We start from the raw sequence: 17,378 nt of genomic DNA on the forward strand, positions 1-17,378 counted from the left end.
CTCCTCCACTCTCCTCTCTGTTTCATTTTCTTTTAATAAATCCCTCATGAGTTTGAAGAATTAGAGAGAAAGTAACTAAAAATAGATAAAGCGCGCACACACACCCGAACAATCAAGGGTATTTTGGTCATTAAACGAAACGAACTTTGGCCCCTTTCGTTGACCCTTACAGCGCGACGGCGGCCCCAACGGCGCCGGCCTTGCTACATCTCTTCTCCTATAAAACCCCGCTCTCTCTCTCTCTCTCTCTCCCACTCTCTCTCTCTCTCTCTCCAACTTCAAAAAATACAAACTTTTTTGTTTTTGTTTTTCTCTTCTTTTTCTATCTTTAAGCTCCAGCTCCTCTTTATAAACAACCTCCCACCTTTTCCATATTTACTGCGAGGGGAAAGCCAAAGAACCCCACAAAAGAAGAAGTCTTTAGCTTGCCATGTTGTTTGTATAGAAGCAAGAGCTAAGGCTAAGGCAAGGATCGAGGGAGGAGAGGAGGGATGGGGGATGTGATGGTGGGCTGGTTATGGAAAGTTGGGATGGTGGGGCTGTGCATGTACATGGCAGCGAAGGTGCTGGATGTGCTATGGTGGAAGCCCAGGAGGTTGGAGGAGTACTTCGCCAAGCAAGGCATACGGGGTCCGCCGTACCGCTTCTTCGTTGGGTGTGTTAAGGAGATGATCGGATTGATGGTGGAGGCTTCTTCCAAGCCAATGGTGCCTCAAACTTCTCACAATATCCTCCCTAGAGTCCTTGCCTTTTACCACCACTGGAAGAAGATTTATGGTATATATAGATTACACCCTTAATTATATCTCTTTCCTTTTTGATGGGTTTTCTCTTGCGATAATATATAAATCTTCCTCTTCCCATTTACTTAACACATTGAGTTTTATGAGGATTTTCCTTAGACTTGTGCTTGTTATTAATTTGGGAATTAAATGTCTCTATACATATAAATGTTGCCTTCCATCATCTTCTCGGGGTGTTCTATTCCTCTGCTTTCATGCTTGTTTACTATTATATATCCTCTCTGCTGGGTCACCCCGGCCTCTTACTACTGTCAGTCTTTCTGTGGTTGATCAGTTGGTGGGCTATTCACCAGCTCCTTGATTAATTAGTTTTCTCCTCCTATGTACGTTCCTAATTGAGCTATTATAACTAAATATTGCGCTCGATTAATTGGAGGTACTTAATCTTGGTGTCCCTTTTGCCTTTTCAGGCTGTGTGTTTTATCTATCTGCTGCACTTCTACCTTTTAATGATCTGTATTCCTCTCCTTTCGTAAAACCAATTTTGTTGTTGGTTTGCTCTTGTCAGCTTCTATATTTCTCCTCCTCTTCGCATTTCATCATTGCATCGGCATCACTAGCTCTCTCTCTCTCTCTCTCTCTCTCTCTCTCTCATATGTTTGTGGGTCATGAGTATAGTACTATTAGTATGCCCAGATGGCCAGATTGGCTTTACTGCTGTACCAGCTTGGGTTTTATTTTTTTCCCTTTCTCAAGTCAGAGAGCTCTCTGCCTCGCTTTCAGCTCTTTTTTACAGTTGTTGTTCCTGTAGCTCTCAAGTTCTGGGGGTTGTTTGCTGTTGTTATCTCTATCCTTTTCCTTGTCCCCTTCCTGTAACCCTGAGAGGTACGTAGCTAAGCTCTATCCAATTCCTCTTTGCGATCGATATGATATTCTCCCTCTTCTCCCCCTTCCCCTTCCCGATTAGATGTCCATCGCAATCTCGATCTGTGCTCGCTCTGCATTCAATCCCATTCCATTTCTATCCATTGACGTGGGTGGTTTAATTGTTTTGCTTGCAGGCTCCACAGTTCTGCTATGGTTTGGTCCGACTCCTCGCCTCGCCATCGCCGACCCGGACCTTATTCGCGAGATATTTTTGTCACGATCCGAGTACTTTGATCGGTATGAGTCCCACCCCATGGTCCGCCAGCTCGAGGGAGAAGGCTTAGTCAGCCTTCATGGTGACAAGTGGGCTCACCATAGAAAGGTCCTCACACCAACTTTTCACATGGAAAATCTCAAGGTAACTGTTTTCTCTCTCTCTCTCTCTCTCTCTCTCTCTCTCTCTCTCTTACTATTTAACTAGCGCTGGATTTATCTCTCAAAATTTTCACCTTGCGCTTGGGATCGAATTGGAACAGTTGCTGATACCATATATTGGAAAGACGGTGGTCGACATGGTGGACAAATGGTCGACCATGTCCCCTTCCGGTGAGGTAGAGATCGACGTGGCCGAGTGGTTCCAAATCGTGACGGAGGACGCCATCACCCGTACCGCATTCGGTCGGAGCTACGAGGACGGCAAGGTCGTCTTCCAATTGCAGACCCAACTCATGTCCTTCGCCGCCGAGGCATTCCGCAAGGTGTTCATCCCGGGCTACAGGTAATTAATTTTCTATACTGCTCCAATTAACTCAAGCACGTACGTTTGGCCATTAAATTTAGTTCGATTATACTAGATTTCTACCTACGAAGAAGAATACGAGCTCATGGAAATTGGACAAGGAGATCAGGAAGAACTTGGTGAAGCTCATCGGCCGGCGGAAGGAGGTCGACGCTGAGACGGAGAATCCCGAAGGCCGCGCCAAGGATCTACTAGGACTAATGATCAACGACAGCACAAACAAGAGGAGTCCATCGTCTACGTCGCGTCCGGTTCCGATCACGGTGCACGACATCGTGGAGGAGTGCAAGACATTCTTCTTCGCGGGTAAGCAGACGACCTCCAACCTGTTGACGTGGAGCACCGTCCTCCTCGCCATGCACCCGGAGTGGCAGGAGCGCGCCCGCGAGGAGGTCCTCCAGGTCTGCGGCTCACATGATCTGATCCCTACCAAAGACCACCTCGCCAAGTTCAAAATCGTACGTTCATTAATGTAGTTAATTTTTTTTTTTTACATTCGCGAAGCAAAGCGAAGCGTATCGTATCGTATCGTCTCTTTAATTTATTCCGATACCGATAAGAGCTTTTTGGTTGTTGTATCGCGTATAACAGCTGGGGATGATACTCAACGAGACGATGCGGTTGTATCCGCCTGCAGTGGCGACGATACGTCGGGCGAAGGCAGACGTGGAGCTGGGGGGTTACATGATCCCGGGTGGCACGGAGCTGCTTATACCGATCATGGCCGTCCATCACGACACCCGGCTGTGGGGCCCCGACGCCGCCCGGTTCAACCCGGCCCGGTTCGAAGACGGGGTGGCCAGGGCGGCTCGCCACCCGACCGCCTTCATACCGTTTGGGCTGGGGGCCCGCATGTGCATCGGCCAGAACCTAGCCCTCCTCGAGGCCAAGCTCACCATCGCCGTCATCCTCCAACGCTTCCGATTCCATCTCTCCCCTTCCTACGTCCACGCACCGACGGTCCTGATGCTACTCTACCCCCAGTACGGTGCACCCATCATTTTCGGATCACTGTCCAAATGCCAATAACTACCACCACCTCAACCTCGTCTCGCTCTATTCTTTGGTTTCTCTGTCGAAATGACTAAAATGACACTATGTATACAAACATGTAACTCTCGGACCCGAGCCACCACTACTAACAACTGTCCGTTTCCGAAATGTACAAGTTACCGGAAGTACCTTCCCCTCCTCCTCCTAACCTGACCAGATCAGATGACCTTTTTAGGATTTTAATGAGACGGACCCCAGCAGTCAGTCCCTATAGTCTCTTATTTTCATGCCTTTGATTTAGTATATGTAATTTTCTATAAACCCCACCGCTCTTCCAATACTACAACTCCTCCCCTTTTTTTATTTTATTTTATAATATATATTTCTTTGGTCCGCAAAGGATTTATCAATGCGATAGCGAGACAGTAAGCAGAGAGAGAGAGAAAAAGGGCCACAGTAAATACTACTGCACTGCTTCACTCATGTCTCTCTCTATTTTCTGGCTTTGGACAATGTCCCTTTTTGTGGATGCACAAAATTTAATGAAATGCTTCTCTGTGCTAAATTTTGTCCCGTGGACTTTTAAGATCTAAAAGAAAATTTTCTTCTCCTTCTTCTACTAATCAGACCATGTTTACCACATGGAACCCAAGTTAACAGTATCTCACCTGGGCGACTAAACAGTGACCTAATAATATATATGAGCACAATCTGCTCCAGCTCTACCCAATGATAGAGGTGCACAGCTACAGCCTACAGCCTACAGCTACAGCTACAGCTTACCTTCTCAGCCTATGCCTCCAAAAGATCCACAAATCGAGCTTTCCATCATTAAACTTCATTGGACCTTCAAACTTCCAATCATTGTTCAAACAGATAGACTATTTAATGGACCGCACAGTGTCTTCATTACCCAGACAATTGTTCGATTACTGGTGGACCACGTTGAAGTACGTGTACCCTCCCAAGATCAACTCTACTTTAACCTTCCGGATAAAAGCAAGAAAAACAGCACTTCATTAATTTGCCAACCTAGAGGAGCGCTCTTGTTCGCTCCCAAGCATTACTCTCTTCCAGGTAAATGATATCGTCAAAGCAATGTTACTACCACTGCCAAGGCCAGTCCATAAAAATATCAAAGCTAACATTCCATAAGTTAAAAATAAAAGACAAGGAAAGAGGGGAAATATCCCGATCCACTCATCTTTAATATGAGCAACTAGTGTTACTTTGGGCGAGCAATTAAGCCTTTGGAAGCCGTATGTGTTCAGTTCTCATGTGTTGCTGCTCCCCAGGAAAGAAAGCATGTGGAAGAGGAGGTGATTTCTTTCTTAATCCAAGCAAGTGCATTCTTCCCAAGTATAAAATAAAGTGAGGCACGCCGAGGAGCATGTGACCACCCATCCCATGGCATAATTTACCTTTCAGATTTTTTTTCAAGAAAAAAAAAAAAAAACTTTTGTACTAACTTCAAGCATGCTCTTTTAACTATTCCAAGACTACACCACATTACTCGCACACATAGGGTTCTCCCCACCTCTCAACCGACATGCAAGAGGCGCGTTAATGCCAATATTCGACTACTTACCCACTTTATCATCACGATGGTAATCTCAAAAGATGTGAACAAACCATGAGCGGTTTGCTAGATAGTAATGAAGTTAGCAACTGATAGGGGTCTTACCACACTCATTATAGGATATAGACAGACTTCTCCATACCTCATGGAATAACCCAGGCTACTGCATGCATGCCAAAGCAGTGTAATCATCGATCGCAAAAGGACTCGCTCTGCTTTCTTTTTCTTTATTTTTGTTGTTTTTCGGGTGCTGCATTGATGTGTTTGGTGTCCAGAGAGAGCTGCAAATGACGAGAACAACAGGAAGCTTCCGTTCCCAATGCTGGGAGGCATTTGCTGGCTCATTACAATTCAAAAATGCTTGATGACCGGGAAAGGAGGGCAGGTAGGAAGCAGGAGTGGATTTAATGTCCTACTGGTAGGCATCATCTCTTGTCCTTTTTCCACTGGACCCTTTTGTTTATACCTCCATTTGATTCTCCTGCTCGGGCCAAATTCCAATCCCACATCCTTGATCTCAAGGAAGATTAAATTAAAAAAAAAGATAATTCGAATAGCTAATATATATATGAGCAAACTAAATTGACAGCATTATTATAGTCATTCTATAGTACTGCAAGCGATCCACGAAAAGTAATCAACAAACAGTGGATTAATAACCTCAAAGCAATCTCCTTAAACCCCCCAACCCCTGTTTCCTTCTTTCCTCCTCAAATGCCAGAGTGACTCAAAGGGAACCAATGGTACAAGGAGTCATGTGCGAGCAGCAAGGTGGCTATCTTTGTTTATTAGTTCTCGGGCAATCATGAAGTGGCAGTTGTCACTTATAAATGCATAGAATGCTACAACATATCTATGGTAAGGATGAACTATTGTACCTCTAGGTGATTAGATTAATGCGTATTAGCTAGCGTCAGATCAGATTATGAATTGTAATCTGGAATGGCTCATAGTTCCAACAACTAACACCTACATTACGTTATAGAATGCTTCAGTCAACTCTATAAACTAACCAACAAAAGAACTCAGGGCTTCACAGGAACTTTTGAGGGGCTTTGACTTTGGTTATCATTCTCGTTCCTTCTCTAGATATAAGTTCTTCAAGTCAGAAATCAGAGACATTGGATATCCTTTACCACAGAAACGACAAAGAGGGCAGATCACAAGAATTTAAGAAGGGGGAACGAAAAGAAATCTTGAACCACTCAGCAGTGTATCTATTTTCATGCAAAAGAGAATAATAAAGTTTTTTTCTTTCTAATTGAGGACCTTTTAACCTTAAAATTATCCTTGCGGCTTTTTTGACAATCTGTGTCAAAATTTTGGCGCCTGTTGTTCTTGTGTGTGCATTACATCCATCTCTTAAACACACAAAAATTAATGCAAAAAAATGAAAGAAAGAAGAAGAAGAATAAGACGTGTTCTGGTGTGCATCCCAAATGCAATGACAAGGAGAAAGTGGAGATCACACACTAAGAAAACTCAAATCAGAATCCAAGTTTGGAACATGACAGAGCACATGTTGCCTTGAGGAGGGGCCCACCAATGCTGGCGGTCGTTAGGCCCGACAGCCGTCCGACCAACGATTGCACAGCTGGTTATCGAGGTACTTTTTACTTGCAGCACACCGCACATCAATGAAGACGATCCCTCCCATTCCAAAAAGTCCACCCAACCTTCAACCCTCACTATGGAAAAAAGTTTGCTTACAACAAATCTTCTCCAAGAAACACACAGACTGAGCTTGATATACTTGGATTCTACACTCCTCATGGATTCCAGCTCATATGAGAGACCTCGAAAGACAATAAATACGACCTAGGACCTTGTGTGGATGCATGCTCAGATGAACAATCCTATATAGGTATTTAATTAACTAATTAACGGCCGTTTCTTTTCCCCAGTAAATTCCCTTAGATCCATGGTCTCAGCTAAACTACTCCCTAATCAAAGCTTATTTCTTTATTTCTAGCCCAACTAAATGCCAAAGGCCCTGGCCCTTGAATTGTGCCAAACTGTCGGAGTGTTGTATACAGTAGCAGCATGACAATCTCCTTTCCTACGATTGGACATTCTCTTGCCCTCCATATAGACAACATACTTTTGCCTGAAAAAAATTATTAACACAAACTTCTTCCTTCTCCATAGGTTGATTTGTTACAGCTGCATTTGAAGTTTGAGCTCACAAATGCTACATTTGCTCAGTTAGCAGTACCGAGATACCATTTCCAACTGAACCAGCACTAATAGTCTATGTCCTCCTGCTTCCTAGATGAATAAGGTCAATTTAGTCTGGCTCGTGTCAGCAGTTCACTTCAATTTCAGACCACTAGACTGGTCTTAAAGGGAAAATATAGTTGCATACACTTCAAGAGACAATCCTAAACATGCACAGGTGAATGTGCACATAAGTGGGAATAACATATCCATTTAGCCTCTTGAAGCCTTATACCACTTGATAATTATATTCAAACCTCAAGGTGGTTCTTTCACAATCTTTATGCCAGAGTAACAGCATCTTTAAGTTACCAAAACATGCATTAAGAATATGCTCTCTGATCACATACCTTGAAACCTAAATTCTATACATCTCCCTTCATTTCCATAATGTACCAAGACAACATAAGCATCCCCACTCTTAGTTATGCATCACCTTATTTTCTATTTTCTATGATTGATTTGTGATCTTTGACACTGTATCTATATTCACATCTTAATGATGAAATTCTCATGAATTTAACCTCTTATTCACCCATCGAAGCATCGTTGGTTATCTATAACTATGAATGTTGCCTGTTTACAGACATGACCAAATGGGATAAAGCGAGACAAAGAAGATTTTATAATGCAAAGCAAGGGATCTGATAATACATGACATACATTTCAACTTCTGTGAAAATTTGTCCAACTGATGAATTATGATAGTTTTATCAAGGACCTCCATTAAGAAGATGAAGATAAATCAGAGACATGGTACAGAAATGAATTTAAATGATAACTGACTAAACAGAAACATACCAATGATGAGTAGTTATGGAGGGCCAGGCAACTCTGGAGATGCTAATCATAAATGCGTCCACGTATCCATCACATGCCTGACACGTGACTCTGATCTAAATGTCACACGATCATATTCGAAGGCATGAGTGAACTGGCATGGACAATACATGTACAACAAGCTCTCCTTTTCCTTTTACCACCATGGGGCTCCACAAACACAAAATAGCAGACATTTTGTGAAGAAAATTTAACTTTTAAAAACCTGAGGCAGGAAGAGAGGAGAATGGAAAACAAACTGAATAATCTGTGTTCCTTTCAGTGAATAGAAGAATAGAAAAATTAAAGAATATGTAGGCTAAATGGCTAGGAACATTTATAGTGCAAGAACTATAGAGGCCTTGTGCATAAAATGACATCAAATGTACTGCTTTAGCAACATAAGAATAGATAAAACACAAGATTCATGTTGGTGCCCCTGGTGATCAATAAATGCAATATTAACTTCAGACCAGCAACAACCAAGCATAGAGAGCCCATATGAGAATTGAATGCATAAGCTGACAAGAGGTTAATTCAGTCCCACATTAGGGTCCAACAACATATGAATACAACTGGACAACTGAGTCCAGTGACATCAGAGGGCCATTATTTGATACATCAGCACAGATTGATTATGCTGGATGATGCCAACTGAGTTCCTTTTTTTTTTCCTACCATCTGATTACTGTAATCTGCATACTGCCAAAGCTTATTACATCAAAATTCAACTGTCTCAGAGACTCCAAAACATAGACTAGGAGCAGAACTGAAAAATGCTAGTCAAGAGTGTTCCTTTTTTTCTCTTTTCTCTGCACCAAAGTACCTAACTTTAAATAGTTATAATTGCCAAGGTCATATAAGTTTCACAAATCGCTATTTTCAATACAACAGCATCATCAAACTTATTAGCCCAGGATGTATATTAAACAAGATGTCCCACGCAGGCAAAAGTATGAATTGTTACAGCTGGGAAACAATTATGCCATAACTAAGTCCATCTTACAAGAATCCTGCTTTCACTCTTCATCATCTCCACAGCAATAGAATCATCACCATGCCACCAGTAGCATCTAACTCTCACTGCACAATTCTGTGGTGTGATTCCCTCCTGCTTACTGTTTAATGATGACTGATGACCAGTATGTCTGAAATTCAAATTGTCCTTCAGCTCCAGCAAGAATCAAGAGTAAAAGTTCTCAAGTAAAATTAAAGAGGCCAACTTTAAGTCTAACATAAATAGGTCATCTTATATTTCCACAAATTCTTGTAACTAATGAACCAAGTCAATCCTGAATCAATTATACTTTTGATCAAAGTATAACCAATTTGACACCTATAAACATATACAAGACCATCTTTTCTTTTCCATTTCTGCAGTTTCTAGATTAACGAAATTCTGTGTAAACTTGTATTCCTTGCCTATCATTCTTTGCTCATCTTTTCCTTTCCTTTTCTCTTTTCTAATCTACTAGTAAAAATCCTGCCAAATTGAATCATAAAGAGCTAAGTTAAATAACAAAACTCTTAAAGCATCACTTATTGTAGTCAGAACATCAAGAAATTTCTAGTGGTCTTTCACTCTTTCTATCCCCAGCTTATAATCTAATTGAACCTTCTCTTGGTGAATAGCTACCCGTCTTATTTCATACATTCTTCCTCTGTTATTAAAAATATTCCCTACATGGATTTATAATATTGAAATTTCTGTCTTATGAGATGTTTGCTCTAGTAATTTCTCTATGTACCAGCTTATAGTGTAATGAATTACTATTAATCAATAGCTATCAGTATTTGTTATACTATTTTTTCTTTTTCCCAGGTAATAGAGTGACTGAGACTTCTGTTGATCAATAGTTACTAGTCTTTGTTCACCTTGTCTTCTGGTAACAAAAGTCTACCGAGGGGTTAACTACTGATAAATTCCATAACAATCATTTAACAAAATAACTTGCATTAGCCTGAAAATGTTGGTCACACTCACCATGGTCAAATTGCCTATTTCATCAAATCTATTCTGCCAGAAGTCATTCATAATGTTTATGCATTACAGAAACTTGACTATATCCAACTAGCAACCACGGAAGGAAACAATCGTAACCGGTTCAGCCATAATAAGGAATTAATCAGCAACAAGCCTATATCAAGTCTTGGAAACATGCCAACAGACAAAACTACAACTAATCTCAACGCCTGTATATCAAGTCTCAGAAACATGCCAACTAACTAAAGTACAACTAATTACCGGTTGCCTCTGCTCAGGACAGCTTTTCATTATGAGTAAAACACTCCCAAAGGAAGCTTACAGGTTAAGCCACCTAAAGCCATCCTGCCTTTGATGTGCTACACTATGTCAGACCGTAAACTTTCATGAGATGGCTATTACCATAACAATTGATGATTATGATTCTTGGTTCTGTAATTTCCTAAAACAGTATACTTTCAGGCTTGATGCCAAACTAACAGAAACCATAATTCTTGCCACAAAAATACAACTCTGGAGCCCGGAAATATTGAAACAAAGCCCAACAACTAATTTTTGAAAAACCTTACAAATGTAAGTGCATAGTTTTGGATTTCTTTGAGTGTAGGAAAAGAAAAGGAAATACTATCTCTACATTCTTTTTACTTGTTTTAAAAATGAAATGGATAGAAAAGAAGTACTTTCACTTCAATGTTTAAGGAACTGATTGGGCACCTAAAAGGATACTAACATGTCATACCCAAACTTCCTTGAAGTGTGGTCTGCCAGAATCTTCGAAATAGGTAACAAATCTTTATAATTTAACCAGCGTCAAGTAATCAAGTTGCACATGGTATATTGCATGACATTTATATAATGCTTGTTAAAATCATCTCTTTAGGATCAGCAGAGAACATATTTGATGTGGGCATCATCTTCAATTTGACCAAAATAAAGTTGCTTGAATCCAATTTTGGTCTAATTGATCTAATTAGGCTCAACTTATTTTCACATTTAATTTGTTGAATTAATTTTTTAATTCAAATAATCAATTGAATTAGTCAATTGATAGATATGATAAGCCTATATGCGGGGATGTCTGTATTGAATTATTATCTAAATTGAGTTAGTCAATTTAAGTAAGACTAAATCAATTAGGATCCTATTAGGAAATGAATTCTTATTAGAATCTCAATTGATAGTTATGATAAGCTTATATGTGGGAGATGTCCACATTGATTTATTATTTAAATTGGATTAGTCAATTTATGTAAGATGATCAATTAGAGTCCTATTAGAAAATAAATTCCTATTAGAATCAGCTAGAATCAAAGTTGTTAACCTATTTAAGGGTTATTGCACGAGAAACAAAGAACGATTGGAATAAGATTTATTTGAAATCTCTCACTTTTTCTCCCACGGTCTTCTCCTCTCTCTCTCTCCTCCCGCCCTTTCTTCTACTCTATCTTAAGATTCTTTCCTTATCTCTTCTACTTCCTCTCTAAATCTCTCTCCTTCTTCAATCTCTACTTTTTCGTTGGTTATTGCTGCTGTCCAGAAGATTCCAGTGGTGAAAGAGAATCTTTGGGTGCCCGGACGTGAAGATAAGGACTTGGTTTCAAAGTAAAAGCACTAATATTCTATTTATTAGTAAACATAAACTCTAAAGTCTTTCCTTACACCATATTTTAGGCCTTTCTACTATCAACGTACATGTTTGAGAGTTGAGGAAGATACTGCCTTATCTGAGTGGTTTTCTCTCCTTCCATCTAGTAGTGATCATTTTAATCAATTAACTTCTTATCAGTTATTGATTACTATATTTTACTTTAGTTACTTGTTTGGGTCGCTTGTTCTCCAAAACATTGCATTCATACTAGATTTGCATCAATATTACGACACATCATTAGTCTTATGACTGGACGGATTAGCAGAAAGGACAAGAGAGTCCGATCATAAAATATTTGATATTGATAACCCCCTTCCCCTAACTTGTAATGACCATCTTCCAAACCCACGATCACTGCGAGTTTAAATTCAAAGATGGAACTGGATTCCGACTCACGTAGAGAAAGTAAGGATTACCGCGGATCTCCAAAATTAAAAATGAACTAGAGATCCAATGATTGTAAAGTAGAGTACTTTTGATATTGAGATAGATTCGCCAATATATTCGTTCTCCATCCTGAATCTATTGGAGTAGATCGTGGAAAGGGAGGCTGAAGAGGCGTGGTGGCGAACGACCTAAGGTTATGACAAGGTAGTGGAGATGACAATAATGGAAGTCGAGGTAGTCAGTAGGAATGAGATAGAAAAGAAGTAGGATTGTTCTTTAGGGTTAAGGAGCGCGGTCAGACAAAGAGGAAGGCAGCAATAAAGATCTTGAATGATGACTAATGTTTCAAAACTTGGCAGTAGTTAAACAAGAAGGAAGGAGATGATCTTACAAATTAATTTCAATAATCCAAAATGATTATTCAGGTGCACACCATATCTATTTATAGGTGGCTCTCTGACTCGACTAGACTTGACAATAAGATAGAACATACTCGAGTCCTATTGCCCAACATAAGCAAAAATAATAAAATAAAACACTTAGATCTAGTAACCTCGCCGTCGGGCGTTCGAACGCCTAATTAATTTTCTAACTCTCGGGTAAATGCGTTCGAATGCCTGATTAATCTTTAACTCTCGAGTAAATGTGTTTGAACGGCCTTAAGGGCGTTCGAATGTCTAATTAATCTTTTGCTCTCGGGTAAATGCGATCGAACGACCTTGAGGGCATTCAAACTCCCTATCCCTAAACTTGCTTCTTTGACTGACTGGAATTTTTATTTTTTCTGCAAACAAATTATTAGCTAACTGTTACACTCCACCACGTTTCTCCACCTTGTCCTCAAAGTGTAGAATAAGGAAACGATCTTTCATCATCTAAAGCTCCCATGTCCTCATTAGCATCCTCATGACCATCTATCAGCATCATGCTTCTCATCGTCTTTGCGCATAGATGACTGGATGTGGAGCGCTCATAACAATGAAAGTAAATACTATTTTCTCGTCGCTCCTCCACCTGCACATGTGTGAGAGTACGGACAACAGATGGATGGCCTCCCTTCACGTCAGCTGAAGGCTTTAGTAGAGCCTTTGGGCCTAGAAAACTTGCTACTGGTCTCAATGTTGCAACATGATCACTTATAGTCATGGTCGGTCGAGCGAGATCGTTGTCGTCCCATCCAGGCCATGGTTCCTTGTTTTTACTCTTCAGTTCTTTGTGCTTCCTCTCCACTAATATAGCATACTGAAAAGCATCATCTAAAATGGTTGGAAGCTTTGATGTTCGCTTGGATCTCTCCTCACAGCCTCAACACAAATAACTTCATAGAAGCGCATCCGACCAAGTCAAGTTGCATCTACTACTAATTTTCTTGAACTCCTCTTGGTAAGCACCAACAGTAGTTCGCTGCACAAGCTTGGTAAGGAGGGCATCTAATCTCAATCTCAAAAGTACTCTATCATCCAACCATTGGATTTCTAATTCACTCTAAACTTTAGATATCCGCGGTAACCCTAATTTTCCTTATGTTAGAGAAGATTATTAGGCTCGACCCACCCAAAGCCGGCCTGAACCCGCCCGGTTTTAACCAGGCTAAGCATGGCCCGATTCGAGCCCGAGATGGTAGGATGGCATGGGCTAAGCCTTTGCTGGCTCAGTCCAACCCGAAAGCCCGACCCACTACTCTTATCTATAGCCCAGCCCATATTGTGTACCTATTCTCATAATTTTTTTTAGTCCCACATCGAATATTTAATAAATTATATGTCAATATATAATTATGTTCACATGAAAGATAACTAAAATATCATTATAATGGTCTATTAAACTCGTCCCAATGGAATATAATATTTTTATATTAAACCCATCATGCCCAACCTAAGCCCAATTTCTAATAGGCTAGTGGATGGTAATAGTCTAAAATATTCTAGTCTGGCCCGGCCAAAGTGATTGACAGGTTGGGCGGTGAACAAATATTTAAGCCCAATCAATATGAAATGTTCGGCCTGCCTGATGATCACCTTTACTCTACGTGAGTTAGAATCTAGTTCCGTCTTCCGATTTGGACTTGCACTGGTCATGGGGTTAGGAAGGTGGTTGTTACACAACCTCAATTCCTCGACAAAAAATAAAAGTCCTCATATATATAAACTCAACATAATCATTTTTTCCAACTAAGTATTGAACTCTAGATATCCTATTTCCGCCATCAAAATCCAACAAAAAGAGAGACGCTGAAAGTACAAGAGACAAAAATTAGTGCACCACTTTTGATCAGGGTTGTAATGCTTGTGTTATAATTTGTACCATGTAGATACCGACGAATTCAACAACAAATTTGAGCAGAAAGAAGATTCCAATTATGTGTCTATCAAACAAACCTACAACCAATTTTAGGTGAAAGTCCAAAGAGACGGAAAAGGAGAAAATAACAAACCTACTCCCTTCACTGAAACAAACCAACTCTTAAAAAGGAAAAGCTAAGGTTTGAAATAACACTGACAACTTCTAGGTTAAAGGCTTAAATATGGGATGAAGTATCAAAAGAGCCTGCCAACGTAGCCGCAGAAGAAAATATAGAGAAAAAAGAAGAATCGTCTTGGCGTAGCTGATCAATCACTAATCCTTTCAACTCCCAGTGGGATTTGGATAAATTAAGTTGACGATGATGAAAGGCTTTACAGGAAAGCGGAGAGGCAGAGAGGAATCATCAATCACTATGTCAAGAAGATTGGCCAATGATTGGCCAGTGAGGAAGAATAACATTCATTTTTGTTCTAAAAGTTCCAGCGGGATATTTGATTCTTTAGCACTTTTCACCTAGTCAACACTTGTCATATGTTCGAACAAAGTCGTGTAAAAGATTTGGAGCAGAATGTATCAATCTAATGGAGATCGCATCCAACCATCAGCAGGAGAGTGGAATATACGCAATATAAACATAAGATTTATTTTGGGTATTATTATAAATTTAAAAGTTGCGATCATATGTTTGTATGTGCCCTAAAAGTCGTACCTCTTCTCCGGCTGCTCGACTCCTCTGCTTCGTCACTCCTTTTCCTTCGGAAGAAAGAAAACCTATTCCGCTTTACCAAACTAGGTTTAGTAAGAAAAGAAACCGATTCTGGTAGTAACTAGGTCGGAAAAGACGCTCGTTTTCCTCATTCCACCAGCAACACGGCAACGGAGTACGGATATAGCAAGTAATAGTACGTGGCGTCACTTCATTGGCTAGAACATTAAGTGACAGCAAATCGGATTAGGAAATATGAGATCACCCGAGATATTTAACTACTTATAAGGGGGTAGAGATCGAGGGGAGTGACTAAGTGAGAGGAGGTTAAGTTAGAGCAAGTTGACAAGCTAGAGCAACGTTGATAACTTAGAGCGATGAAGATTGGTGAGCAGGGTATTTCCTTGAACAAACCGAGCACCGTGGAGCTAATGCCGGAAGAAGGAGACGATATCTGGTTCTTGAACAACATCATCTCAGCCGGAGACCGAATCGTGGCCGCCGCCATAAGGAAGGTCGTCAAGGAAAAGGAGAGCCGAAAGAAGGATGTCCAGAGAGTAAGCCTCGCAATACAAATCAAAGTCGAAACCGTCAGCTATGAGAAGGACGCCGCCACCCTACGTCTACGAGGAAAGAGCATTGCCGAAGATAATCTATCCCCAGCTACCCGGAGAAAGAAGCTTCCCTCCTACGTCCACGTGGCAATAAATCCGACCGGGATAAGCAATCAGCCGTCGTAGGCCAATACCGCACGCTCGAAATCCAACGCCACCGGCCTTTCTTGCTCGCCAAGCCCATCTGGGACTCCGTCTCTTTAGACGGCCTAAACTAGTCTCGCGACGCCTCCAAGAACGCCGACCTTGCCGTCCTCCTAATGCACGAAGGATTGGCTCACTTCTTCCTCGTTGGAGGTATTCTGACGACCACGAAGTTCCGGATCCAAACCGCGATCCTCCGCAAGCACGCTGACTTCGGCTACGAGGCGGCGCTGAACGAGTTCTTCGAGAGCGTGCTGCAGGGAGTGACGCGCCACGTGGTTTTCAAAGTCGTCCGCTGCCTCGTGATCGCCAGCCCCGGATTCAGAAAGGATCAGTTCCGCAAGTACATGCTAGAGGAGGCCGAGGGGCAGCCGATCCTCGAGAACAAATCGCAAATACTCGTCGCGCACTCGTCGTTGGGGTACAAGCATAGTTTGAAGGACGTCCTAGAGGATCCTAAAATAATGGAAATGATCACGGACACCAAGGCCGCCAAAGAAGTGCTGGCGTTGAAGGATTTCAACGCCATGCTTACCAAGGCCGAGGAGTCTCGAACTTGTTACGGGCCGAAGCATGTGGAGATTGCGAACGAACAGCAGGCGATACAGACTCTGCTCATCACCGAATGCGCTCTTCAGTAACTCTGATGTCCAGCTGAGGAAGAAGTATATTGAGTTGGTTCGGTCGGTCAAGGATAGAGGGGGCGAAGTGCATATATCTCTTCAGATCATGTCACCGGCGAGGAGCTCGCTCAGATCACCGGAATTGCAGCCATACTTCGATTTGGGGTGCCTGAGTTGGACGACATTGAAATGTGAACCGTCAGAAAACATCCTCTTTACGTACCCATGGTTGAAGGAATTTACTGCTGCACATTTTGTTTTTTTCTTATATATATATATATATACTCTGTTTGGGAGAGTTATTTAGCCGCATATAGCAAACTCAATTTTTGTCCCAATCAGCCTCTGATTAGACTACTCAATATTCTCTCTCAAGCAATATTTTTTCTTTTCCAAATACTGAAGTAATGACAAAAGTCATCTCAAATAGATTGGGGCTTTAGGCGAATTTAGTAAATACGGACCACTCTAAAATTAAAGATTCGAATACAACTAACATTCAATATGAATAAAATTAATAATTGCCAGTTAAATATGACAAATGAATGAATTATCATCAACTCCCCAGTCGCATAGTTGGCGAGACTGTTTGCTTCATAATGATTGCACATGCATAGTTGGCGATACTGTTTACATTTATAAACTTTGTAATAAACCTAAACCATCAATTATAACAGGGTTACTTAGTAGCTCTGCCATGGATTTGAAATTATATTCTTCGTCGGACCCTGGTTTTGGGTTTCCATGAAAAACCTTGGGCTATGACTTATTTATCTTCTTCTCGACCCTGCAGGAAGCATTAATTAGTTCAAAGTTGCTTTCGGAGAAGAAGAGTTTCTTTTCATTTATGTAAAGAATATGCCTGTTGGATTTGATTATAAGTTCTACATTCATTTTATAGCAGCCCTCTTCATTTTTTTTTTCTAATGTTTGATTAGTTATTTTTAATAA

The 17,378-nt window shown here is 41.0% G+C and overlaps 2 protein-coding genes and 1 long non-coding RNA gene across 4 annotated transcripts; 2 read left to right on the forward strand and 1 right to left on the reverse strand.

Moving 5' to 3' along the window:
- Positions 1-256: 256 nt before the first annotated feature.
- LOC140802565 (cytochrome P450 734A6-like) lies at positions 257-3,967 on the forward strand. 2 transcript variants are annotated; one of them, XM_073158095.1, is made up of 5 exons: positions 257-777; positions 1,805-2,028; positions 2,147-2,388; positions 2,465-2,867; positions 3,001-3,967. In XM_073158095.1, the coding sequence occupies exons 1-5, from the start codon at positions 492-494 to the stop codon at positions 3,436-3,438; spliced, it is 1,593 nt and encodes a 530-aa protein (XP_073014196.1). In that variant the 5' UTR covers positions 257-491; the 3' UTR covers positions 3,439-3,967. The 2 variants fall into 2 exon arrangements, with proteins under 2 accessions (XP_073014196.1, XP_073014197.1); XM_073158096.1 differs by lacking the exon at positions 257-777 and adding an exon at positions 1,348-1,628.
- A 4,552-nt stretch (positions 3,968-8,519) lies between these two features.
- LOC140802570 (uncharacterized) lies at positions 8,520-15,318 on the reverse strand. Its single transcript, XR_012111675.1, has 2 exons — positions 15,050-15,318; positions 8,520-9,165 (listed from the first exon to the last, which is right to left on the reverse strand). It is a non-coding gene; the product is annotated as an uncharacterized lncRNA (long non-coding RNA).
- Positions 15,319-15,920: 602 nt separating this feature from the next.
- On the forward strand, positions 15,921-16,445 carry LOC140802568 (protein PELOTA 1-like). The gene has a single exon (XM_073158097.1). The coding sequence runs from the start codon at positions 15,921-15,923 to the stop codon at positions 16,443-16,445; it is 525 nt and encodes a 174-aa protein (XP_073014198.1).
- Positions 16,446-17,378: the final 933 nt, after the last annotated feature.

This window comes from Typha latifolia, unplaced genomic scaffold (assembly GCF_019914945.1).
Source record: "Typha latifolia isolate L0001 unplaced genomic scaffold, TyphaL0001v2 contig_33, whole genome shotgun sequence".
NCBI lineage: Eukaryota > Viridiplantae > Streptophyta > Magnoliopsida > Poales > Typhaceae > Typha > Typha latifolia.